Here is a 27,912-nt window from a genome sequence, read left to right as displayed (position 1 = left end):
TTAATTATGCCTCTTTTCTCAAAAAGTTTAAAAAATACTGTTTTAACTGGGCAGATCATGAGTATAATTAATTGCTTAGTGAAACACAATGACACCTTTTCCTTGACTTTCCCAATACCAACAACCACCATCGCTTAAATGAAAGGTTTGTTAGAGATCCAAACTACTGATGCAGTCACAGTGTAACAGCTGACAATCTTTTTTTAAGCCAGAGCCACAATGAAATGGCACTTTATTTATTTTATTTTTTAAAAATGTAATACTAAGGCTGTGCCATACTTTATTTAATTAATATTACTATTGATAGTATTTAAGTTGCTTCTGCTCTTTTACAAACACACAATATTTCCACGAGCCTTGGTAATAAAGGTTCTAGCACACGTGTGTGAGATTACCAACAGGGACAAGTCTTAAAGAAGGATTGCCACGATTTGTGATTCTGACACAGGTATCCAGATTCCCCATGGAGCTTGTCACACGTCACAGTGATTATCAGTGGAATGACACCTTTAAAGCCGGGTCCCATCCCTGATCAGGGTGCTTGCAGGTGGTGGCAGATCCATGTGTCTCTCTCACATCGACGTTTCTCTCTCTCTCTCTCTCTCTCTCTCTCTCTCTCTCTCTCTCTCTCTCTCTCTCTCTCCCTCTCTCTCTCTCTCTCTTTCTCTCTCTCTCTCCTTCTCCCTTTCCTCAACATTTAATAGACTTTGCCTGGCGCTGATGCACCAGCAGCCACAGCCACCGTCCAGCCCTGTGGCCCTGTGGCCCTGGGACATCTCGCTCCATCATGGACCATCACACCCCACAGCTGACAGTTTTTAAAAATGAGAATTGTTGCTTTGATAAGAACGTAGCTTTATCAGAAATGTCCATTGGTTATGTGGGAAATACTAATTGATTTTTCTTTTTTAAAAAATATATTTTATTGACTTTTTACAGAGAGGAAGGGAGAGGGATAGAGAGTTAGAAACATCGATCAGCTGCCTCCTGCACACCTCCTACTGGGATGTGCCAGCAACCCAGGTACATGCCCTTGACCGGAATCGAACCTGGGACCTTTCATTCAGCAGGCTGACGCTCTATCCACTGAGCCAAACTGGTCAGGGCTTAATTGATTTTTCAAAGTTCAGTTTATACATATGTGACATTGTGTTATAACTACAAATATATATTTGGTCTTCCAGACATATCCATAGTTCCTGGCACAGAGCTCCTAAAATCCTTATCATTTCCTAAGTGATAAGCGTTACAGGGACATCTTCTGTTATAATAGTTAGTGTTTGTTCCCAGTTTCTGAAATGGCACCACAGCAGGAAGGTGAGACGAATGTCTTTTGATATTTATATCCAGCCCCTTTCAACCACACCTGAGATTACCTTATTGAGGTGCTTTTGAAAAGCACCTAAGGATGGGACTGTGGCCCTGAGAAGCAACCAGGTGATTAGGGGGTTGAACTTTCAGCCCCGCCTCCCCACTCCCCACCTCCTGAGGTGAGGGTGGCTAGAGATTGAGTTCAATCGCCAATGGTGAACGATTCAATCAGCCATGACTTTGTAGGGGAGCCTCCGTGAAGAGTCCTAACGAACGGATTTGGAGACCTTCTGGGCTGGATGAACATGTGGAGGTGCAGGGAGGGTGGTGTGCCTGGAGGGGGCATGGAAGCTCATAGCCCCTTTCCACATGCCTTGCCTCTGCATCTCTTCCATCTGGCTGTTCCTGAGTTGTGTCTTTTATAATAAGTAACCTGTTTTCCTGAATTCTGTGAACTACGGTTGCAAATTATCAAACCCAAAGAGGAGGTTCTGGAAACCTTCGCCTTATAGACCAACAGTTAGAAGCACAGGTGATAACCTGGACTTGCGATTGGCATCTGAAGAAGGGGACATTTTTATAGGAAGGAGCCCTTAACCTGTGGGATCTAACACTGTCTCTAGGTAGATAGTGTCAAAATTAAGTTCAATGGTCGGACACCCAGCTGATCTTAGAGAACTGATGGATGTGGAGAAAAACCCTCACATATTGGTGACCAGAAGTGAAGTATTCTGTTAGTAGACTGTGGTAGAGAAAAAAAAAAAAGAATTTTTCCTATACAACATTTCTGGACAGTGAGTTATGGTGAGTAAAATTAATATTGTAAAACAATTTTATGAAACACTACTTATTAGAAACAGAGCACCAGGCTGGTTAATCCACTCCTGTCATAGCTGTAGAGATGGGGGTAGCTTCAGTTTACTTCCCCGATGATGCAATGGAGGAACACACCCAGGACCAAGGATTCTTGTTTTTGTTTCTCTCCTACTAGTCCCTAGGCTATGCTGCTGCTCTTAGTCAGAATTTTGGTTGGAGACATAATGTTTCATTCTTAAGGCTGACAGGAGGGAAATACCTTAGTATTGGCTTTCTCAGGGCACATGCTGATTTTTGAGATGGAATAATTTAGAGCCATATTTAGTGATTACATTAAAATAAAACCTATGAAAAATGGCTAAGAGAACTTCACTCATCTAAGAAGAGATCTCTTTGTTACTAGATGCTAGGAAAAGGAGGAAGTCCATTTATAAATAGGAGAACTTGCACTTGCAACATGCAATCCCCTTAACAGGATGCCTCAGTGAAACTGAGTCCAAGCTCGTACCACTCTCTGCACAGCAGCCAATCAGTTGAGCGACAAGGTGTTGAGGCAAGAAAAGGTGACTTTATTCAGAAAGCCAGCAAGCCGAAAATATGGCGGACTAGCATCCTAAAGAACCATCCTGAGAAAGTACAGAATTCAGGCTTCTTTTATATCAAGGGAGGGGGAAAGAGGAGGGGCAAGAGGTGATTGACGATGGCAGACATCTGAGCACCAGCAGGGGTCTGAGGAAGATGGAGAAACTTCTTTGTTCTTAGCCTGTTCACTCTAGTTGACGAGTTCAGTCATGAGGTTCCTGCAAATCCTTGATAAGCAATTATTACTTTTCTACATAGTTCCCTTATCTCCTCAGGAAAGGCACTTTTCGGTAAGGGACTGTTCTGTAAAACACAAGGTGCAGGTGGCACACCTCTAATGATTAGCATGTCCATATGCAACACCAAGCAGAAGCTGTTAGCCGGAAGGCCATGGGAACAACACAGGCTTGAACAAGATGCAGCTGAGCCTTTCACTCTGTCACCTCAGGAGTCCAGTCACCAGAGCATCTTGGCTTAGTGTGGTGCCTCGCTAGCCTCATGGACACATAGACGTCTCTGTTTTATCCTGTCTGTGCTGGAGGTGGTGGGTCATTGTGTTTCCGTGGGCTGCAAGTAAAAGCTGATACTGAGGTGGGATCCGCCGAAGAGCCAGAGTGCACGGACCTTTAGCTCTGCTGGTTGAGCCCTGGCCTGGAGAGTGAAGGTGCTCTCTGAGTTGGCTTCCTCTCCAGTGAGAAGACGCTGGTTAATCAGAAGACTTGGGACCAGAGCCAGAGGGCTGTTTGGAAATGAAGGGCAGATGTTTTCTCCTGACAGCAATTTGCAGATGAGCCTGTACCACAGGGCTTAAAAAAATAAAAAATAAAAAAATCAACTGGCAACCCAAATCATAAATGGGAAACAGGCCCTTAATGTAACTCCTTCATTCTTTTGTTCAGTTAATAGTTGTCATGGTCTACATTTGTTAATTATTCCATGTCATCCCAGGGGGACAAAAATAGATTATTTCTCAAGAAGAAACTTCTTTCAAAATCAAAGTTTAAAACTCCCCCTTGAGTAGGAAAATGCTTCTGGATTGTTCCTGGAGTGTCTAATGGCTTCTAACACCATGTCTCCCAGAAGCAGCTAAATTCATGGGTATCTTTCTTATAAAGCTTTTGTGTGTGTATTTTAAAGTTTTCTGAGTTCTTTTAAAGTAGCTGGCATGCGCTTCTAGGGCTTCCACTTCGCTCAGTTGTTTCTGATGAATACAGTGCTTAGTAAACAAGCAGTTCTAGTTCTGTTTGTGCTGGCTGACTGAGAGGAGTGGCTGTCTGTGCTCCCGGTTGGCTGTTAGGATGTGGTTGTGCAGCTCCCCCATATCTTCGTATATTCTCTGGATTAATGAGCATGCTGGTACTAACTGGCAGTTGAGATCCTTCACAGATTGGCCCTAACCTCCTCTTTAATGCTGTCTCCTGTCACTTAACAACACAATCTCAGCCTTCCTCCACCTTTAACCAGGGGTGCAGATGGAGGAAAATGTTTGAGGTTGGGAGTCGGGACTGGGATTAGGGACATGCTCAAGTGGTGTTCTCAGCGCTGGCTGAACAGTAGGATTGCCTGGGGAACCTGTAAAGCTCAGGAGGCTCAGCTCACGCCCCAAACAGTTACATCTCCAGCGGATGGGATGCAGGTGGCTGCTGACGTTTGGAATCAACTCCAGAGGCAGGTATCTTCACCACCGAGAATGAAGTGTTGTTGGTTGTTTTCTCTGCTTTCTCTAAGGCTCTGCCTCTGATCTAAACTCAGAATCCACATTGGGGTATCTCAGTCTTCACTCCCTTCCTCAGAGCCCCCCTTGGTACATCCTCTTCTATCCTTCACTTACTCAAATCCCTTTTCATCCTTTGGATCTCGTCTATTAACCAGACTTCCAAATATTTATCCCAATTTACAATGATCTCCATGAGTTTTTATAGCTCAGAAAGTTGCATCAGTTACCTAGTAGTTACCACGTAGTGACATATGCTGCGCTTTGCATTTCTCTGTACTCCCTCAATAGCTACAGTATAACATGCAGCCCAGTGGCCTCCTTGAAAGACCTGTAAGTTTATATTAAAATAGTTTGGCGACCTTTGGCTAACAGTGTTTCTTATGTAAATGTAAGCTGCTGTCATTGTTTTAAACTTAGATTCTTTTCCTTCAAACTCAGTGATTTTGAACTATTTTAGGCCATGGATTCCTTTGAAAATCTGGTGCAAACTATAGACCTTCCCAGAAAAGCGCTCATACAAACACACACTCCACTTTATATGCCACCAGTGGGTTCATGAGCCCCTGTGAAGCCTGTCCATGGACTTGCTTTACCTGTTTTTTTTCTCAGCTGAGAAAAGGGATTTTTTAAGTGGGGGAGTGAGGAAGAGGAAGGCAGTTTGGGAGAGATATTTTCTTAGGACCCACAGTGTGGGTGTGGGAGGTGGGGTCTTCTGATGGGAGGGTGGCAATTGGTCTGAGGGGAAGAGGCCCTGTGACGGGTAGAAGGACACCCGCATTCCTCCCCTGACATACCTGCGGGCCGCATGGTGGAACGCCTGTCCAGTGCAGGCAAAGCTGATAGCTTAATTGACCACTAGATGTCACCACAACACCAATAAGTTTCTGGCTTTTGGCTGCAGTGTGCCTGGGCCCAGAGGTGAAATAGCAAGAAAGTTGCAGTGACTTAACCATCAGGGACCTAATAGTAGCAGGATTTATTTTCATTATTATTATTTCTCAATACAAGGAAGTACAAAGGATGAATAAAGACACATTCAGTATAAATAAACGGAAAACAAAAGAAAAGGTGAATGAGAGGTCAAGTGGGGAGTATGACCTGACTCCAGTGTTACGATTTCCCCTAGAAATGATACTGTCTTGGAAATATTTTTTGTCTTTGTGAGGATTGTTGGCTGGACTGGGCTTTCAGGCTCCTAAAACGGCAGTTATTATTATGTAACTAACTTCACAGATATTCCAAAACCCATTTCGAACCAATTATGACTGTCGGTTCAGTAAGAATTTGGACAATGTGCTCTTGTTTATCATAAGGGCATGTTTCTTTTCTTTTCTTTTCTTTTCTTTTCTTTTCTTTTCTTTTCTCTTCTTTTCTTTTCTTTTCTCTCCTTTTCTCTTCTCTTTTTTTTCTTTTCTTTACTTAAATATATTTTTATTGATTTCAGAGAGGAAGGGAGAGGGAGAGAGAGATAGAAACATCAATGATGAGAGAGAATCATTGATCAGCTGCCTCTGCACACCCCCTACCGGGCATTGAGCCCGCAGCCCCGGCATGTGCCCTTGACTGGAATTAAACCCAGGACCCTCAGTCCCCAGGCCAGCGCTCTATCCACTGATCCAAACTGGATAGGGTGGCATGTTTCTTGGCTGAGGCATATTTTATTTCTTATTTTTTTCTCTTGCAATACAGCCAAGTCTGTTACCACAGTAAGCATTAGCTCACTTCGGTTTATGGCCTCACATTGCAACCTTGGACCCATTCAGGTCTTATAATTGCATATTTTATATGATACACACATTGGCAAGAACGTGTGTATCATAAATTTTTCTTCATTGATTAAAAAAAAAAACAATTTGTGTCCTAACTGGTTTGGCTCAGTGGACAGAGTGTCAGCCTGCAGACTGAAAGGTCCCAGGTTTGATTCCGGCCAAGGGCATGTACTTTGGTTGCGGGCACATCCCCAGTAGGAGGTGTGCAGGAGGCAGCTGATCAATGTTTCTCTCTCATCGATGTTTTTAACTCTCTATCTCTCTCCCTTCCTCTCTGTAAAAAATATATTTAAAAAACCCCAAACAATTTGTGTCACTATAGCCTTCAACATTGAAGAGGCTTAATATTTCATTTAATTTAAAAATGAACATAATGGGTACATTCTTGCTTCAGGGTAGTACAATTGTATCCATAAGTCCAAGACCTAGATAGGATGCCAACTATTCTGTTCTGGAGTATTTGACAACTGGATATGAAACTAGTTCACTTTGCCTTTCTGATTCCTACATTTTGAGAAGTAAATTTTTGGAAGTGAATAAGCTTGGTGGGAAAGTGAGCCTATTCCATGTGTTCCAAATCTCATGAACATTCTTTGGCTGAACATGGCATTGTTGGTACAACACTGTGTGTTTAACGTAGGCTGACCCGCTTAGCCTTAACCAGGGCAGTCATATCAGTTTGGGGAAGTGAGCAGCGGCTCTCTGTGTGAAAGGGAGTAGGAAAGGAAGTGGGGAAGTAAAGACTCTTTAAACCTCTCTACTTTAGAATCCCTATTGGGATGAGACGCCATCCTTCGTGGGAAGTATTCACTCGGAAATGCTGCCCCATACGAGCTGAGGAAGTAAGGGATCCCAGGTTTGCAGCAGGCTTGTGTGGCCCTTCTGGGTAGTTTGGCCAACAGGGCCCATTGCTCAAGCTCATGGATGTTTTTGTCCCCTACAGGTGCATAGCGTTAAGAACTACTGGGAAAAACTGAACGCCAACCTGGAATATGTTAAGTACTCCAAGCCACACTTACACTATAACAACAGCGTGGTCAGGAGAGAGTGGCACAGCCTGATCTCGGAAGAGGTACGTGTGGGTTCATGAGAACAAAGCAAGAAGCAAAAGCATGCATGTTAGATCCAGGTGATACCCGGAAGTCATAAGGCTGCCTTACATTTGCAGCACCTCCCCAGTTGCCAGGCACTTTTACGTTGTTGCTACCAATCTCCCAATAGGCAGTCAGAGGTGCTTCTCTGATGCTTCTTTGGGTGATAGAGCCCTTCTGTCTCCTGACTGTGGTGGTACATGAATCTACGCATGTGATCAAATGGCAACACTGTACACGCACGATACCAGTATCAGTGTCTGATTTGGATAGCGTACCACGTATAGTCATTTATATAAGATGTAAACATTGGGGAGATTGTGGGTGAAGAGTACCTGAGGAATGTTGTATATAACTGTAGTGTTATTGTATATAATGTATAGTTGACTTACAATGTCCTATCTGTATATATAAAAGCCTGAGTAACCATCTGACTGTCCAACTGGTAGCTATGAAGCGCACTGACCACCAGGGGGCAGATGCTCAACCTAGGAGCTGCTGAGCTGCAGAGACTTGGCAGCTGCGGTGACTTGGCAGCTGCAGTTCTCGGGTGATGCACCTGGAACCAGAGAGGAGGGAGCTCGATTCTGGGGTGCGTCACCTGAGAACTGCCCTCTCGCAATCTGGGACCCCTCGGGGGATGCTGGAGAGCTGGTTTTAGCCCGATACCTGCAGGCCAGGCTGAGGGATCCCACCAGTGCACAAATCTGTGCACCGGGCCTCTAGTAAATTTATAATAGTTTTAGAGAAACAAAGTTTTAATAATCTATGTATTTTACCTGTTTACCTGTAAGGTATATTTCTTTTTCCTGAAACTCTTAATTGTATTACATTATGTCCTTGATGTGAAAAATGTCACCCATAACACCTTCAGCTTTTATACCTCTGACATATTCTCACTCCTAGAAAACAGGAAAAAGAAGGTCCAAGGCTTATGTGAGGAATATTCTTGATAATGCAGTAAAGTAAGTGAAACTGGGGATTCTTGTATCTATAAGATGGTTATCATTTGCATTATTTTTTGGCTACTTTTCTTGGAAGTAGCTTACTTTCTTTGTGTATCATGATGCTGTCAGCTTAGTGAATGCAGCCAGCGGGGCCCTATTCTGGAATTTGATGCCAGAGTTTCTGGTGGAAAAGTGTATCTGTTAAGCCTTACAGGTTTGCACCCTATGGATGGTTATAAGGAAGTGGTAAAGAAAGCTCTTATTAATTGAGCACTTTAGGGGGGTACAGACAGAAGGCTGATTTAAAAAGTGATATTGGCCTGTGAGCTTGCTCTTATTTTGAAAGCAGATTTTCTGGATAGTGAGTCATCTCAGTATAGGCCCCATTCCAACCTCTGTTCTATTTTCTGTTCCCATTATTTCCAATAACCGAGAGCTGCAATTGTTCTAAATTATTGTCATTGTTTGCACTAAAGGGCTTTGAGTTTTATAATTGCCTAATGTGGCTTTTGCCAAGTTGATTAAAGTTTTTGAGGTTTTCACCAGCCTGAGAACAGTTTCTGCAGGGGTTGTCAAAGGAGGATATCATTGTACGGTATTGTGGCTTTCATTAAAAAAAAAAAAAAAAGAATGTTTCCTGTGTGAATAACATTGGCTAATTTCTTTGTAGGGTGATTTCTAACCTAGAAGCAAAGAATTCGGGTAAGAAAAGACCTGTAATCGAGCCTTTGGATTCCAGTCAGTGTTTTGTTTGTAACACCCTTCGTCCTTCCACTGGGGGTTGGCAAGAAACCCACTTCCAACAGTGCAGTGGAGGCAGCACCTTTAACATCTTCCTGTCCGAACTCCATCCATGTCTGCTTGGCACCAGGACCTTCAGGGACAGCTGCTGAGTGTGCTTTTGCCGGATGGTCCCTGAGTGCTGGCCTCTGGTTTTCATTATTTTCTCGCATGGAGTGGATCTAGTTAACATGCCCGCTGGCTGTACCCACAGGATGCACTTTGGAAATTCCCTTGGCTCAGGGCGCCACTCCCTCCAGCTGTCTGATCATACAAGGGCCTTTGACTTGTGTGCTGCTTTCATTTTGGTTGACACTTGGGCACTCACTGGGTGAGGTCATAGGGGCGCAAAGATGAGGAGCCCCTAAGTAAGTGATGTGGGGGAAGATCCTGGGCTTGGAGCCAGACAGGGCGGGGCTTACACTCCAGCTGGGCCTCATGCTAACCGTGTCCTTTTAGGCAAACCATTTAACCATTTTGTATGGTCCTCCTCAGGGCAAGGGTGAGGAGAAAAGGAGAGTAAATGCTATAGCTCTTGGCCCATGTGGGATACCTGGAGTGGCTGGTATATCATTCGTGTATGAGGAAGAAATGCTAACATATAATTTCTAAACCAGGTGACAGGTGTTATGTAAGCTCAGGGTGCAGGTGTGAGGGGCAAGGGGCCAGGGGTGAGGCCAGGTGTAGGGATGGTTGGGGAGAGTCTTGACAACCAAGGGGGACTTAGCTGGGAAAACTGGGGGAGGAGAATGCTAAGCATGTCCAGGTATAAGCCCTTTTGTGGTCTTGTCAGTAGAACTCTCAGGGTTCATACAAGTCGGTCTTTATTTAAAAAGTTGTTTTTATATCTCACTTATGTTTATGGACCTGTTGTTAGGTGTATGTTGGGTGACCCTAACGGAAATTGTTTTATACAGTGTATTGCTGCACAGCCGCAGCTATGGACTCCACCCTCATGCACCGTGACGGTGAATTTGTCAGCCAGCCCAGGCAGACGGAGCCTGGGCCCACTGCATGGCCCCAGGGCCCAGCCTCTGCCTGTCACCAGAGCATCCATGTGAAGCCAGGGGTTGCATCACCAGCACCTGGCAGCAGCCATCGGCAGCGTCCTGCCAGTGCGCGGGGTGTGAACGTGTGGGATTCAGGGGGTCGCAATACGGGAAATGTTGCTGTGGTCTGTTTCTGTTGTGCTCCGCCCCCTCCCTCCCCACCCCAGAGGAGCCCCTTCTGCTCCTGTCCTTCAGGCCTGCTGGCGTCCTGTGACGAGTCATCATCTCTTGACACCTTTTTGGGAACTTGCCCCTTCCTCTCGCTGCTTTGCGTGTGCCAGTTTCCTAGGAAGGATGACATCACTGCCAGAAAGGGAACACTCGTGTGAAATCCAGGGCAGCTGGGCTCAAGTCCTGCATTGTTTCATCTTAATCTTGAAGGTCATGTGGGATCCATGTAGGATTTCTCCTGAGGTGTCAAGAGGCATTCATGCCTCCCGCCAGGAGTCCTCAGCCCAGGGACCAGCAGCGTCCAGTCCTCCTGACCGGCGCTGTGCCTCAGGCTCTGGGACAGGAAGAGCAGGGCAGAGGTGCCCAGGTGCCCAGGTGCCCTCAGAGGAGTGTTAGAGCAGATCGTCCAATGAGACTGCTAGCCTGCTCCCCCTCCCAGTCTTGCTGGTGAAGTGCAAGTCACGGTGGAGAAAGCGCCATTGGATTTGACCTTCCCATATCACTTTTCCATCTTGATCTAGTTGCTTTCAGTCTGATAACTTATACTCATTAGTATTATTGCCACAGTAATTGGTCCCCTCAGCTTAGTAATTCCTGAAGACACTGAACTATGGGAGGCCAGAAAGAAGGGAGTCATGTGATCCTTCCAACAGGTCCCCGTTTCTGTGTTGTGTCCCCCTTAGAGTTTAGAGAGGTTACTCTGTCTCCCAGGAAGCAGAAGTTCTTAGACAGTGGTGAGGTTTTGTGTTGAAGAGAAATCAAAGCCAGAGCCTGTTGCTGTTGGGAGATGTGTTCCTTCTTCCTTCCTTCCTCCCTTCCTTTGTTCTCTCCTGGGTCTCGACCTGAATCTGCTGCTCAGAGCTCTCTTGCAGTCACCTGAGTGAGAAGTTCAGCTTGCAGGAGTAGGTCACACTAACCTAGTGAAAATTTTTTATTTTATCAGGGAACTGTCATGTTTTCCCAATGACTAAGAGAGGGGAAACCCAGGCGGATTCCATTTTTTCCAGCCCATTTCCTGCTTGACAATTGCTCTGTTTCGTTTCAGAGCCAAGAGTGACACCCCTTTTGCAGGAGGAAGACAGCCACCAGAGGCTGCTTGTGGGGCTGGTGAGTGGTCTCTGGGACACTGAAGTGGCAGCAAACCGTGGGCTCCAAGAAGGGAGGAAAGCGCTAGATCGTACTTCTCATCCTGATCTTGTTTTTCATTCTTTCTTTTTTTAAAAATTTAATAAATCTTTATTGTTCAGATTATTATAATTGTTCCTCTTTTTCCCCCCATAGCTCCCCTCCACCCAGTTCCCACCCCACCCTCTGCCCTTACCTCCCTCTCACTGTCCTCATCCATAGGTGTACGACATTTGTCCAGTCTCTTCCCACACCCCCCACACCCCTTTCCCCCCGAGTATTGTCAGTCCACTCCCTTTCTATGCCCCTGATTCTATTATATTCACCAGTTTATTCTGTTCATCAGATTTTTTATTCACTTGATTTTTAGATTCACTGTTGATAGATATGTATTTGTTGTTCATAATTCTTATCTTTACCTTTTTCTTCTTCTTCCTCTTCTTAAAGAGTACCTTTCAGCATTTCATATACTGGTTTGGTGGTGATGAACTCCTTTAGCTTTTTCTTATTTGTGAAGCTCTTTATCTGACCTTCAGTTTTGAATGATAGCTTTGCTGGGTAGAGTAATCTTGGTTGTAGGTTCTTGCTATTTATCACTTTGAATATTTCTTGCCACTCCCTTCTGGCCTGCATAGTTTCTGTTGAGAAATCAGCTGACAGTCGTATGGGTGCTCCCTTGTAGGTAACTAACTGTTTTTCTCTTGCTGCTTTTAATATTCTCTCTTTGTCTTTTGCTCTTGGCATTTTAATTATGATGTGTCTTGGTGTGGTCCTCTTTGGATTCCTTTTGTTTAGGGTTCTCTGCACTTCCTGGAGTTGTAAGTCTATTTCTTTCACCAGGTGGGGGAAGTTTTCTGTCATTATTTCTTCAAATAGGTTTTCAGTATCTTGCTCTCTCTCTTCTTTTGGCATCCCCATAATTCTGATGTTGGTACGCTTGAAGTTGTCCCAGAGTCTTCTTACACTATCTTCATATTTTTGCTTTTTGCTTTTCTGGTTGAGTGTTTTTTGCTTCTTTGTATTTCAAATCTTTGACTTGATTCTTGCAATCCTCTAGTCTGCTGTTAGATCTCTGTATATTATTTTTTATTTCAGTCAGTGTATGCTTAATTTCTAGTTGGTCCTTTTTCATATCCTCGAGGGTCTCGCTAAATTTATTGGCCTTTTCTAGGAAATTCTTGAAAAACCTTATAACCGTGGTTTTGAACTCTATATGCAGTCATTTGCTTTCCTCCATTTCTTTCATTTGTGATCTGTTTCTTTGTCTCCACATTTTGGCTGCTTCCCTGAGTTGATAGAGTATCTTTGTGTGCTAGGTGTCCTATAGGGCCCAGTAGCTCAGCCTCCACAGTTACCGGAGGTGGACACTCTTGGTGCACTCCTTTGTGGACTGTGTGGCACAGTCTTGTTGTAGTTAAGCCTTGATTGTTGTTGGTATCACTGGGAGGAATTGACCTCCAGGCCAATTGGCTGTGAGGATCAGCTGTGTCTACTCTGGGAGAACTTCTGTGCTGGAGACACCCTTATGAGACAAGACTTGCAAAAGCCTCTGTGGTCAGCTTGGATGGGGTAGAGTCTCAGGGCAGAGCAGACAGCATTGGTTTTCCATCAGCCCTGCCCTAATAGGCCCCTGTGCCTCAGTGTTCCGTGGTAATCGCTGCAAGCACATCTGAGAGAAAGCTGCCCTCGAGTTCTGCCCGCTGCCAGACAGTCCAGTTTCTCCCCGAATGAGTCTGGGTCCCCAGAGTCTCACCTGGAACTGGAGTTCAGTGCAGTCAGGAGCTTTTGTCTCCCTCCCGTTTGAGAAAGCCAGCCGCGTACTCAGTTGCCCGCATTCTCTGCACGCGCGCCTCGGTACCTCTGCCTTCCGCAGTTCCTCTGAGTCTCAGTGTGCTTTTCTCTTTCCTGACAGTCCAGTTTCACCCCGTATGAGTCTGGATCCCCAGAGTCTCGCCCGGAACTGGAGTTCAGCACAGTTGGGAGCTTTTGTCTCCCTCCCACTTGAGAAAGCCAGCTGTGCACTCAGTTGCCAGTCCTCTCCGTGCACGCACATCTCAGTACCTCTGCCTCCTGCAGCTCCTCTGAGTCTCAGTGTGCTTTTATCTTTCCTTCTAGTTGTAGAATTTCCACTCAGCAGCCTTCCTGTGGTTCTGGATGATGTCCGTTTTGTCTTTTAGTTGTAGTTTTGAAATTGTTGTGCGAGGCAGCAGTTTAGGTGTTTACCTATGCCGCCATCTTGGTTTCTTCTCTGTTTTTAATTCTTTCAACACAGAATTGTGTCCAGCCACTGTATGCCCTGTGTGTTCAGTGGTAAGGAACACATATATGATTTCTGTCCTCTTGGAATTATAGTCTAGTGTGGGAGACACACATTAGTCAATTATCCCAATAAATATATAATTACAAAACATCATATGGAAATGTACATTAAGGATTTTTTAAATGAGGAAAAAGCAGTATCTCTGTGGCATTTGTATTTCTGGTTTAAAATAAAACAGACTAAAGAATTATTTCTCAAGAAATCCTACCACTAGGAAGACCAAACAAATATAACGCAAAATAAATTAACTAAAGATCAGAATTGGTAAATAACTCCAAAATCTTTAGAAGACTGATTAGAGACATCAGGAAAGTCTAATAAAATGTTTTTAATACTGTGCAAGCTTAGGAATGAGATAATCTACTTCTAGATATGGCAAGTTAAAACATATGAGAACAGTATGTATAAATACATGTTCGCACACTTCAAAATTCTAGTTAAACAAAGTATCCTTGGGAAATAGCCAAGAAGAAATAGAAGACCTGAAAGCACAATAACTGTAAAATAATTAGAAAAACATGCCAAAGATTATCTCCTAAAAGGCTGCACAGTTATTTAATTAGCTTGTTCTTTCAAACTTTTGAGGATCAGGTAATTCTCATGGTATGTAAATTATTTTCAAAAAAAGATGGGAAGCGTCTTAATCACTTTAAAAAGCCATCATAACCTTAAAACCAAAACTGACAATGAATAATCTAATACTAATAGTCAATATCCTTCTTAATGGAATGTTGGGGCATTTCTATTAAAATCAGAAATAAGTTAAGGATCATTGCAATTTTCACTAAAATGTTACATGGTCTGGAAATTCTAGCCAATGCAATAAGAAACAAAAGTAAAAGAAGATGCTAAGACTGTCTAATACTATAAACAAACAAAATAAACAACTGGGAAAATGAAAAATAAGGAACAAGTTAGTAAGCTGGTGATTCTATACTTATTTTATCTTATTTTAATTTATTTTTTGTTTTGTTTTGTTTTATATTTTTTTATTGTTTAAAGTATTACATATGTTAGTACATATATCTCCTTTTTTCCCTCCCATTGACCTTCCCCCAGCCTTCCCTACCCCTTGTCGCATGCCCTCATCCCACCCCCCCAGTGTCTTATGTCCATTGGTGTTCTTATATGCATGCATACAATTCCTTTGGTTGATCTATTTCCCTCCCCAACACTCCCCAGCCTTCCCGCTGTAATTTGACAGTCTGTTCGGTGCTTTACTGCCTCTGTATCTATCTTTTTATTCATCAGGTTATAATGTTCTTTATTTTCCATAAATGAGTGAGATCATGTGGTATTTCTTTCTTTTGCCTGGCTTACTTCACTTAACATAATGCTCTCCAGGTCCATCCATGCTGCTGCAAATGGTAAGAATTTCTTCTTTTTTATAGCAGCGTAGTATTCCATTGTGTAGATGTACCACAGTTTTCTAATCCACTCATCTGCTGATGGGCACTTAGGCTGTTTCCAAATCTTAGCTATGGTGAATTGTGCTGCTATGAACATAGGGGTGTATATATCCTTTCTGATTCATGTTTCTAGTTTCTTGGGATATATTCCTAGAAGTGGGATTACTGGGTCAAATGGGAGCTTCATTTTTAGTTTTTTGAGGAAACTCCATACTGTTCTCCACAGTGGCTGCACCAGTCTGCATTCCCACCAGCAGTGCACGAGGGTTCCTTTTTCTCTGCATCCTCTCCAGCACTTGTTGTTTGTTGATTTGTTGATGGTTGCCATTCTGACAGGTGTGAGATGGTACCACATTGTCTTTTTGATTTGCATCTCCTGGATATTTAGTGACTTTGAGCATGTTTTCATATGCCTCTTGGCCTTCCTTCTGTCTTCTTTCGAAAAGATTCTATTTAGGTCCATTGCCCATTTTTTTTATTGGATCATTTATCTTCCTTTTATTAAGTTGTATAAGTTCCCTGTAGATGTTGGAGATTAAACCTTTATCAGTGATAACATTTGCAAATATGTTCTCCTATATAGTGGGCTTTCTTGTTGTTTTGTTGATGGTTTCTTTTGCTGTGCAAAAGCTTTTATTTTGATGTAGTATTTTATCTCATTTTTAAAAAATCAGGATTAACTAGTTAGAAATAATAATGAAAAACAATATCCCATTTACAAGTTATTAGCATCTAGGTTAATACTTATTAGCATCTAGATTAATAACATAAAAGCAAAAAGCCAATAAAATTTCCCTGCCAGTGACTAAATGACTCAGTCGACACAGTAAAGAAGTGCACGACTGTCATTACCAGATATCTGACTGTGTTGATGGTCTACATGGACAACAACAATATGGTGCTTGTACAAAATAGTCAGTAGACTCTAGTTTAATTAGAATCTTTAGTATGATATGTGATTAGAATCTTTAGTGTATGATATGTATAAAAGTCAATGTGGAAAGAAATAATTTTTAAAAAATTAGTCAATGGTTATCTATTTGTAAAAGAAAATTAAATTAGATTCATCCTATCCCAAATACCACCACTTTATACCATATAACAGCAATTTTCAACCTTTTTCATCTCAGGGCACACATAAACTAATTACTAAAATTCTGCAAAAAGATAGTATAATTTTGATTCATCACACTGGAGGCTATTGTGTTGGCCGTTGTCATTTTTTATTTGACAATCGAAGGGAAAATTCAGGTATTACATGTTTTAAAATTTGTTGTGGCACATCAATTGAAAATCACTGCCATAAACCAACAGAAATGTCAGATAGATAAAGGAGTAGAATATACAATATTTAACTATATGAAAGAATTTAAATAAGATAAGTGGGGAGTTAAATAGTTTTGAAATAAAGAAGGCCCTTTAGTGTGTTATTGAATATAGACATATAGGAAAAGATAGATTGAAAATTTAAACAGAAAAACAAACGATAAATTTGGAAAAAATGGTTGTGATATTTGTGATAAATGATTAACATTTGGTGTATAAGTAACGTTTATAAGTCAATACAAGAACAATACATCAGCCCAGCCAGCGTAGCTCAGTGGTTGAGCGACGACCTATGAATCAGGAGGTCACGGTCAGGGCACATGCCTGGGTTGGGGGCTTGATCCCCAGTGTGGGCATGCAGGAGGCAGTCAATCAATGATTCTCTCTCATCATTGTTGTTTCTCGCTCTCCTTTACTCTCTGAAGTCAATAAAAATATATATTTTTTAAAAAAGAGCAACAAATGAGAAGGGAAATAAATAAAGGCTGTGACGAATGATTTTTCAAAAGTAAATTTAGGCCAAATTCTCAAGTCACGGGAAGGGAAGGAAAAGAATTGTTTACCATTGCTATATTCAAATGACAAATAGAATAAGTGTTTTTGCTTGCTTGTTTTTTATTGCCTATCAAATTAACAACAATTTAAAAATCATACCAGCAAAGCTCAGGGTACAGGGAGTTGGACAGCCTCATCCACTGCAGTTGAGAATTAGTATAACCACAATGGAAGGCATTTGGTGATTTCTCCACAAACCTTAAGTGTGTGACCCAATGAATTCCATTTCTAGGAATTTAGTCTGACAAAATAACATGGTAAACAACTTTTGTTTGAGAATTCGTTGGAGAATTCTCACCAGGGCCTGGAGCTTGACTCTCAGCTGCTCCCTGGGCTTTGGGTGAATCAGAAATAGTTCCTCTTGAAAACATGGCACCCTGGATTTGTGCTCATCAGAGGAAGACTGAGGATTATGCATTTCTGCTGGTGGAATCTTCAGACCCAATATTTTCATATTGATAAAGAATGTTAATAAATGGATCCAACTCAAACCAGTTGCCGGTGTGAGCAGGTGGGTTGTGATTTATCTAATTTATATCCTGTTTTCAGATGGTGTCTGAATTAAAAGACCATCTTTTGAGACATCTACAGGGTGTGGAAAAGAAGAAAATGGAACAGATGGTTCTGGACTACAGCTCAAAACTGGTTGGTTTTGCTTTCTGTTTTCCATCCCCCAAAGCCCAGGGATATAATTCCTAGTATGATTTACAAATCAGGTTTTTGGAGGTCTCCCATTCTCAAACCAGGATATTTGGTGCTATAGATTGAGGAAAGGGGGAAAAGAACCTCAAAACAAAGAGAACTTGGTTTATTGCACTCTTCAAATAGTGATTGTATGCTCATAAAGCCTAAACCGGTGATGAGTTTAGCATGGTTGCCTAATGTTCACATCTCATCTTGGCATTTTATTAAACAGTAGGTAATGATTTCTGTGCATGGAGGTTTATGTAAACATGAGAGAACTTGAAGTTCAATTCTTAATTAGCTCCAACAGCCCAATTAGGCCAGATTCCAGTTAGTTGTAGAAACACTACATTCGAATCTGCTGATGAGACTGGCAGCTCATCTACCAGATAGCCACTTACTGAAACTGTAATCCAAATGAATGCCAGTTCATGTGTAAATAGAAGTGATGTTGTAAGATTGAATTCTAAAGCTGTATTTGGTCCTTTTATAAAGCATATGGAGTTGAAGCCTGACCCTGTTTAGAACCTAGAAATAATATGCCAGAAAAAATTTTAAAGTACATGGAAAGAGAAAGAATACTCCATTTCCCAAGTTTGAGTAAGACCATTATGCAAATGAGCCAGTGTGCAAATATGTACTTTTGCATTGAACTCTGGAAGATTAAATTTATTAGCTCCCTCATTTAATTTCATGTTTTATTTTTAAAGTTTCTGCCTTTATTGTAATCATTAGTGTCTGTTTTAAAAAGAATATCTTTGAATTTAATAGTTTTTAATATATTAGGAAAGGTTGGTATTCTCATATACTGATATTTATAATCAGAGTATTGAAACTTTCTTAAATAACTCACCCTTGAAGTGGAACTATACTGAGGGGCTGACTTTTATCGATGTGTTAGTGATCTTCCCCAGGTTGATATTAACTTGCTTTCTTAGTCTTTTAACTAATACCGTTCAACTATTTAACACATCTGCCTATCACCTTTACTTCTGTTGACTTTAGATTTCACCTCCCAAAGTATTAAGAGTTTTTGTTTAAATATCATTCTTCCCCATAGTTAACCTCATAAAAGTTTTAACACTAGTTTGTGTGAACCACTCCTAGAACTCCTACAATGGACCTGAAATGGTGCAGGTGTAGTCTCAGAAAACTCAGCGCCCCTGACTTCCCGCCTCAGCAGTTACTGATTGAAGCCAAATCTGCCTGCCCCGGCCTAGCGGCCAACAGCTACATCTCCCAGGCCCCTCTCAGGAGGGTGGCTCAATAGCCTTTCTAAAACAAATTCCAGAAGTTTCTGCCGAACCTGGATATATTACTCATGCATTATCTTACTTGATTTCAGCCCAAGAGAAACTGAGAATCTGTATCATTGAGAATAAATGTTATTTGTCTGTGCCTGTAGGGAGACCCCATCCTTTGCCCACACCTGCAATGCTTGGATTCATGGCTGATAACTGCTTAGTGGAAGCTATACTAGTATTGACACACTAGAGAAATGTTGGAACCTGGGGACTTGAAACCAGTCTTATTCCACAGCCCATGCTATTCAGTATCGCCTTTCTCCTCACTGCCAGTGGTTGGCTGTTGCCACAAAGCAGGCCTAGAGCAGACCCAGTTGCACTTGACCTTCACTGATGGACAAGGGCCTGTAATTGAGGGCCTGTTGGCCAGGCTGGGGGAGCTCAGCTGGGGCACGGCCCGCACAGACAGAGGGTGCTCTGTGCATTTTCAGTCTTTCCATTTGGGATTCCAGTGCCTCAGAGCTGACCTCAGATAGGCTGGTTCTGTGTCTGGGAACAGCCGGAGCGCCAGCTGCCCCGAACGTGCCTGTCAGAGCTGGGAAGCATAGCTGTGGGGCCCCTGGGCGTGGGTGGGATGAGCTGAGGTTGACAGACTGTCTTTCCCCTCCAGCTGGACCTCATTTGCCAAATACTGGAAACCAGTTGGAGGAAACATAATCTTCATCCCTGGGTTCTCCACTTGTACGCAAGTATTTCTCATTCTTTTGTCATGGTGTGCAAAGAGCCAAAACAACTCTGTTTCAGCAAAGCCTTTTTGGAACTTACCAGTTGAAAGCAATCCTCACCAGTCCTGACACCATCTATCTTAGTTCTGTGCTCAGCGTTTAAAGTTATGCCCCTGTTATTTCACTCATCCTCTTTCCGGCATATGGTTGATGGGGGTGGGGGCTACATGAGTTAAGTACTACCAAGAAGGGGAATTGAAGTTAACATAATTAATTATGTGCCAACTCCCTGATTCTAGGCATTAGGCTGGTGGTCATCATCATCTTTTTGAAGCTCTCTACAGGGGTAGCCTTTCCCGATTTGTATGGATGCCATCTGTCTAGGTACTCAGAGCTGCTGCTTAGACAAATGGAGTTTCAGAGATGAGCTTCTTGGCTGACATGCTGCTTTGGTCTTTCCCACAGCAATAGGCGGGCTAGTGCTGCTGAATCTGCAGTCTTCCACATCATGACCAGGATTTTGGAAGCTACTAACAGTTTGTTTTTACCTCTGCCTCCTGGTAAGTCTTGGCTCCTTTATCCTTTGTTATAATAGATTTGTTCTTTCTTCTTCACATGGTCCCTAGATGAGGGCACATTATGAGTGTAAGGATGAGACCTGCTGTGTCTGAGAAATTGTGTGTCTGGTGTCATTGTGAGAGATGGGCCTGAGGTTGGTCTCTGCTCACCAGATCTCCCCCAATTATTAAACTATGCTGTAGTTTGTCACTAACTTTAGGGAGCCTCGTTGGGTCCCCATGTAACTTTCTAGGATACTTTGAACCAGTGGAGCTGATTCAGGGAGATCTTTTTCTGATGTCCGTAGCCTAGTTTATCTGATCAAGAAAGTTAACACAGAAGGAAGTGGGTCTGGCTGGGTGTTAAAATTGGACTGATTCTTATGTGCTTGGAAGCTGTACTTTACATTCCCATGGCTATTTGTTTAATAACTGGCAATTTTTACTTCTTAATCCCTTAACCTTTTTCACCTATCCCGATGACCCCCATCCCAGCTGGCGGCCATCAGTTTGCTCTCTGTATCTATGAGCTTATTTCTGTTTTGTTTGTTTGCTTATTTTGTTTTTCAGATTCCACATATACGTGAAATCATTTGTCTTTCTCTGCCTGACTAATTTCACTTAGCATAATACATTCTAGTTCTATCCATGTTGCTGCAAATGGCAAAAATTCATTCCTTTTTATGGCTGAGTAATATTCCATTGTTTATATGGACCACATCTTCTTTATCCATTCCTGTTATTTTTTTTTATCCATTCCTCTATTGATGGACACTTAGGCTGCTTCTATATCATGGCTATTGTAAATAATGCTGCAATGAACGTGGGGGTACATATGTCTTTTCAAATTAGTGTTTTGGGTTTCTTCAAGTGAATACCCAGAAGTGGAATTTCTGGGTCATATGTTAGATCTATTTTTAAATTTTTTGAGGAACTTCCATACTGGTTTCCACAATGTCTGCACAAATTTATAATCCCACCAACAGTGCACAAGGGTTTCCTTTTCTCCACATTCTTGCCAACACTTGTTGTTTGTTGGTGTATTGATAATATGTCAGACAGTTTAATTTATTCATATACAGCTATCCATTCACCCATCATTAATTAATTCCTTTATTCATTCATCTTAAGCCAACATGTATATAGTGCCTATAGTACTTTGTTCCAAGTACTTTACATAAATTAGCACATTTAATTTTCATAACAATCCTGAGTAGTAGGAGCTTAAATTGAACCACATTAAATATTTGACCAACACAAATGGCACTTACATATCGTTTCACTTAATATTATTCCCATTTAAAGATGGTGACGTTGAGGCACAGGAAATTTAAGAGTAACTTGCCTAAAGTCACACAGCTATTAGGCAACAGAGCTAGTATTGAAATCCAGGCAATCTGGCTCCAAATTCTGGGCTTTTAATGACTGTTCTGTTGCTACCTTTTGAATTTTATATTCCAGTTGAATTAGTTGATGCTCAAACTTTGGCTATTTATGGGCCCAGAAAATCCCTATAGCATGTCTGAACTTATCTGGATCTGTAATATATCTGATATGGTGTGGAATCCTTTATGCTTTATCTATCCATACACCTTATCTTATTAGGTCTTCATGTAGTGGAGGTACTAAGCGGGTTTCTTTTGAGTTTGTAGGAATCTGAAAATGGCATTGTATGAGGAGAAGGGATGGTTTTAAATTATTCCAATGGAATATGAATTGTGAGGAGCCCTCTAGAAAGAGTGAAGGGATTTCATGGCTTCCTGGCTTAAATTCTTAATTATTATGATTAACACAAAAGACTTGGTAGAGGGATGAATGGACACTTTCACATTTGTTCACCCTGGTGTTCAAGCTCCTTTTGTAAATAAATGAACTTGACTTCCTGGGGGCAATATTATTCCTTGGAGATCATAAAAATTCACTTTCTGCAGAACATTGCATTCTTTCACGGGGATGGATAAGGAGGGAAAACAGGAAAATGTTATCTGTAGTGACTGAGAATTATTTTGAGTAGACTTAACAGCTTGTGTCCATGGGTCAAGTAAGGAAGAGCAGTTTCTATCCTTTTTCTATCTTTTAAAAAATATTTTTTATTGATTTCAGACAGGAAGGGAGAGGGAGAGATAGAAACATCAATGATGGGAGAGAATCATTGATGGGCTGCCTCCTGCATGCCCCCTACTGGGGATTGAGCCTACAACCTGGGCATGTCCCAGATTGGGAATTGAACTATGACCTCCTGGTTAATAGGTTGATGCTCAGCCACTGAGCCACATCGGCCAGGCATATCCTTTTTCTCTTAAATGTTTGTTTCCCTCATGTGACATAGAAATGGAAGTGAAGTGACACTGAATCATGTGTGTGTACAGACATGTGTGTAAATACAGGGCATTTTTTCATTTACATGTGTCAGTGTGCATGCTTTCCAGGCCTCCTAGAGTAGAGGAAACTGAGTTTTATGTTTCAGAAACATGTAACGTGAATTGGTTAAAGAAGAAAAAGAATGAGGTCCACAAAAAGGAAGTCACGGTTTAGAGCTGGAGCATTTGCAGTTTAAAGGGGACCTGTGTTCGTTCCCCTTGCTGGCCAGAGGAGGCCAGGACCCCTGGAGGACGAGGACAAGAGTTGGCTGGAAAAGCTCTTTTTTGGAACCAATGCCTACTTTTAGCCAGTTTTTCCTGTCGCCAGAGCTGACATGCAGAGAGGAGGCCAAGAATGGACTGTTGAACTTGGGCCTGTGCCCTAGGGATAGAGGATGAAGGGTCATCAGGGATATTTAGGACATGGACACAGGGATGGAGAGGAATTTTAAGTCCAGAAAACCTATAGAACTTATAAACCTTTATTCAGAAATAATTTCATAACTTTTTTTAATCTTGGGAAGAACGTCCAAACTGATTAGAAGAATCTCATGTTGTTAATTAGCTAGTAAAATTATGATTTTCTCCTTTGGATTCAGGGGAGCTAGTGGACTCATCCATTGCTAGCCCAGTAACATCTGTTTGTGGGCAGAGCCTGCATGTTATCAGACCCTCGATGTTGCCAGGACTCGGGACTTGAGTTCCTTACTGCTCATGATTCATGTGCTGAAAGAGTGTGTGTGTGTGTGTGTGTGTGTGTGTGTGTGAGAGAGAGAGAGAGAGAGAGAGAGAGAGAGGGAGAGAGAGAGAGAGAGAGAACCCCATGATTTGTCTGAATCCAAGTCCCTGCGCTTTGGGTATCATTTCTTTGTCATGTCAGCTCCCAGGACTAGGCTAGATTCTTTGTCACTTGCTGCCCGCTTCCAATCAGTTTCCAAGCCTCTCCCATCGTTGCCCTCATTACCTCCTGCCCAGGTTCATGCATTGCCTCCAGACAGGTCTTCATACCCCTTGTAGCAAACTGCTACTCTACCTCCTTCTTGCCATTTTAATATTCCAAAAGTACAGCTCAATCCTCTTGCCATGCTGCTTAAAAACTTTCATTGTCTCCCCCAAGTCTACTAAATGTTAAATTCCTTCCTGCCATTCAGCATTCAACCCATTACATTTACTCAGAGCACCCTACACTTTTCTTTCATAGACCTGGTCATGTTAAATAATAGATATTGATTTTTTTTTGGTAATTATTTGATTTTCTCTCTCCCCCTCAGACTGGAAGGTGGAGGGGAGCAGTTTGCTCATTGGTGTACACTCAGCCCCTTGCCTGGTATACATAAGGGATTTGTTAAGTCAACCTTTCCAACCTCACCTCCTGTCATTCCTGTCCTCCACCTGATTCCAACTCAGCCGGATCACTTAATGCTTTCTGAACATGCCCCATACTTACTTACCTTTGGGCTCCTGTTCTTATTGTTCTATTAACACAGCTACCAATGATGGGGGCTGGATTATGTTACAGTAGAAGCCTAGGTCAATGTCCCACAGCCTGTGTGCAAATTTCAACTCCACCACTTACTATTTACATGATTCTGGGCAAGTTTCCCAGCTCCCGTGAATCTCAGCCTCTCCATTTAAAGCTGTCCCACTCCATGGGGCTGTGTGAGGACCAAGTAAGCCAGTGGGTAGGTGGAAGGCCTCAGTACACGTTTGAGATTAGCCACTGTTGTTATCCCATTGGTGCTCCTTAGACCAGCTCTGGTTCTCAGGGCAGCCCTGCGAGAAAGGTCGTGGTGGTTCCATGGGAAGGACGCAGAAACGGAGACTCATAGGGGCTAGTAAGAAGCTTGGCAGGACTCCAGCCTCAGTCTACTCACACAAACATGGCTTTTTCTGCTGTCTCCACCCTGTGTCCTCCTGCCTCATTTCCACCCCAGGAATCACATGTACCCTTCACAGCTCCCCTCATATGCCGCTTTTCCAAGAGGGCTTGTCTGATTCCTTCCTGGTCTGATGTCTTCTTCTCCCAGGGGTGCTATTTTTATCATTTATTGTTAATAGTGCACTTAGCGCTCTAGGTTTCTGCAAGTTTGAGGAGTTTTCCCCATGATACTCAGGTTTTGGAGAGCCTTCCTCTCTATTGGCTTTCTACAGATTTACTATCTGACCATATTGTTTTAATTCTTCTTTTATAATAAATAATTTAGCCCAAGTAGATCCCAAAGGCATACCTGGAGATCAAGCATATAAGCTGGCTCCTTCTGGGTCAGATTCTTTTCCTCTTTAGCAAAATGCTCCCTATCCATCAGCCTTTGGCTGGGCATGTGGAGTCTGAAGGTCTCCTGTTAACTGTTCTCTTGTGCTATCTTACCGTAGTATTGCCAGCTGCTAAACTGTAAAGCCATTTCTCATCGAGCAACCTTGCACACTTTTCCTCTTTTTTGCTTAGGAATGGACACAGGTGACGGTAATACAGACTCATTGGGAACTTACATGCCCAGCACAATGCTTAGTCTTGGTAATGCGTAGCCTTGTCTTCAAGCAGCATTTAGTGGAGTCTAGGCGCCAAGCACTGAGCTACGTGCTTTACGAACACCGTTGTTTTCATTCTGTCTGAGATGCTGGCTGACCGTTTACCCTCCCGCATCTCTCATCCCAGGTTTTCACACTCTGCACACGGTCCTCGGCGTCCACTGTCTCCCTTTGCATAACCTGCTGCATTACATTGATAGTGGGCTGTTGCTTCTCACAGAAACGGCTGTCACAAGGCTCATGCAAGGTAAGAGGCTCTGAGGCTCTGCGTTTCCCGGAGCGCTGGCTCCTGTCTGGGCGCCTCCAGGCCTGGCTTCCAGGTGGTGCACCTGTGTGGCCAGGGCCCAGCAGTACTCAGCAGGGCCCCGTGTTTACATTAATGCTTTGCATTAAATCTGGAAATTCTTGATATTGAACAAGGGGCTCCTCATTTTTTTTTTTTTTTGCATTGGGCACCATAAATTATGCAGCTGGCCCTTCTGAGTGCGGTTCATTTCCTGGAACCATCCTTTGGGCAAATTTAAAGTGTCTTCGCCCTTCAGGAGACCCAAAATGACTTCTCAGTCCACACACAGCTCTTCGACTCTTTTCCTGGACACGAGGGCACTTGAGGACAGGAGCCTCTGAGGGCGTGTTTCTTAAGAAGTCACGAAATGGCTTACTTTCAGCCAATTAACACTGTCATTTCAAAGCTAGACTTGAAATGCAAGAAAAATCAATGAGAAATACAGTGCTTGTATGATTTTGAGCTTTAAATATGGTCTATCGTATAATCGCTCTCACTTAACTGATTCAGTCGTGGTATTTTATAGATGAGTTTTGTTAATACATGTTGAAGTATTTCCCATTCCTCAAGGTACCTTCTGTTTTTAGTTAGTCCCTAAAATTGTTTTCTGATTAGCAGCCTGCTACAGAACCATGTCCCATGATATATAGAAAGCTTCCTTTAAACAACCCTTTTGTTCAGACAGACACAACCTAACATTTTCAAAGCACGGTTAGACTTAGCTTAATTCAAGGTTGGGAGATGTGTTATCAGGATGAACCGTTGAAGTACTAGTAGCCTGTTCAGATACTTAAGTGGAGATTTCTGGTTTGTTTGTCACTCTGACTTTCTCGTAGATCTGGACAACACAGAGAAAAATGAGAAACTGAAATTCAGCATCATTGTGCGGCTTCCTCCGGTAATCCTGAATTCTATTTTATTTTCTCCCTGAGCCTTGGCTTGAACCTCTTTTAAGTTCTTCATGCAAAAGGAGCATTTACTTGATTTGGGCTGAAGTCAGTTGAATTGTTTCACTTTTCAGCTCTTTCCAAGAAATCCCATCCATCCCCACCCTCTGCCGCTGTCCGCTCGGCCTGCGAGGCCCTCGTGCCTCTGGCTCTGCTCTGCCTTGGCACAGCCCACCTAATACTCTTAGCCATTTTCTTCTCTTAGGAAACCGCTCTAATATTTACATCTGGGAGTCAGGGGAGGGAGAGGGGAAACATGTGCTTTTGGCTTTTTAACTGATAAGGAATTTAAATACAGGTGAGGTCAGAAGGTCCTGGAACTGAATTTCCTCTTACTGCGTTTTCCACCAGGGTTGGAAAACATTCCCGGGTGGAAGGAAGAACGAGAAACATGAGGGAAAGCGTTACATAGACACTCCTTGTTTTTGTGGGAATAGTAGCTCTTGGATTTAAAAATACTTTGAAAATATGAAATTCCATAGCACGGTCTTCAGAGCCTCGACTCTGTGAACCCCTGACCCTGAGCGCCAGGCCAGCCCTGCATGCTGTTTACATACCTTGAGCACTTGCATCTCTGGCATGATCCTCCCACGAAGGGGTGTTGTTGCCTTTCTGGACCTAATCGGCTTGCTTTGTAACACCCTCTCCTTGCAGGCTTACTGAAGCAAAGGCGAGAGCAGAAAACAAAGCCTGTTTTCCATGGCTGGATCTCTCAGGGGACTGTCTCTGAACATTTATTTTGGTCTCTAAATTAGATTATTTTTGGGGGGGCCTCATACTCTCAGGGAATTAAATTTTCTGGGCAAGACATTGGCAGAGAATATGCCTATGACCTTTCGTTTCCTATTAAAACATCGCTTGGAGTTGGCGTGCAGGACCCCAGCTTTGAAGAGCAGCGGATGAACTCCATTTCAGAAAAAGAGTTTGGCAACATCAGTGTATGAACTGCTTTCTCAGGGTTGCATTTAAGAGAGTATTTACTAAAAATTCAGAAGCATACCTCTGAGGAAATGGCCTTTTTCCAAAGGTCGTTAAGCATAAAGAGCCTTTTATACTAACTGGTTATTTTGGAACAATATTTTTAAAATTATGAATAGAATATAAGGTACATTTACTTAATATAGTGTGAGCTGTAGTCTCCTCTATATGTTTTTTCATCCTTTTATTTTTATACTTGACATTATTTTCTTTAGAGTAGCTTAGGTTCACAGTAAAATTGGGTGGAAGGTATAGAGATTTTCCATACTCCCCCCACCCCCACACATGCATGGCCTCCCCCACTATCAACATCCCCACAGAATGCCCATTTGTTACAATTACTGAACCTACATCACAACCATCCGAAGTCCACAGTCAGCATTAGGGTTCACTCTTGGTGGCGTTTGTTCTATGAATTTGGCCATCATTATAGTGTCGTACTTTCACTGCCCGAAAAATCCTCCTTAATCTGTTTTTCAATTTGCATCATAGCTTATTGGTCAGAAGATCTGCCGACTTTGGGACCATCCCATGAGTTCTAACATTATTTCCCGGAACCATGTGAAGTGGTTGCTCCAGAACCATAAGAAGCAGGTGAGCCAGTGTGAGAGCACGCCCCACTCAATGTTTTTTG

The 27,912-nt window shown here is 42.6% G+C and overlaps 1 protein-coding gene across 5 annotated transcripts in view; it reads left to right on the top strand.

The window, feature by feature from the left end:
* Positions 1-27,912, top strand: part of GSAP (gamma-secretase activating protein) — an 87,759-nt gene that overhangs the window by 58,475 nt on the left and 1,372 nt on the right. For all 5 annotated transcript variants that reach the window (XM_080666614.1, XM_080666613.1, XM_080666616.1 and 2 more), the window contains 10 exons: positions 7,139-7,267; positions 8,193-8,251; positions 8,904-8,935; positions 11,279-11,340; positions 17,518-17,613; positions 19,567-19,637; positions 20,087-20,181; positions 25,195-25,314; positions 26,190-26,251; positions 27,771-27,872. In XM_080666614.1, coding sequence (XP_080522740.1) covers positions 7,139-7,267; positions 8,193-8,251; positions 8,904-8,935; positions 11,279-11,340; positions 17,518-17,613; positions 19,567-19,637; positions 20,087-20,181; positions 25,195-25,314; positions 26,190-26,251; positions 27,771-27,872 — 828 coding nt within the window. The remainder of the gene's footprint in view (positions 1-7,138; positions 7,268-8,192; positions 8,252-8,903; positions 8,936-11,278; positions 11,341-17,517; positions 17,614-19,566; positions 19,638-20,086; positions 20,182-25,194; positions 25,315-26,189; positions 26,252-27,770; positions 27,873-27,912) is intronic.

This window comes from Plecotus auritus (genome assembly GCF_963455305.1).
Source record: "Plecotus auritus genome assembly, chromosome: 4".
NCBI classification, from domain to species: Eukaryota; Metazoa; Chordata; class Mammalia; order Chiroptera; family Vespertilionidae; genus Plecotus; species Plecotus auritus.
The sequence above is the reverse complement of the archived record's forward strand: the minus strand, read 5'-3'. Positions and strand labels throughout refer to the sequence as shown.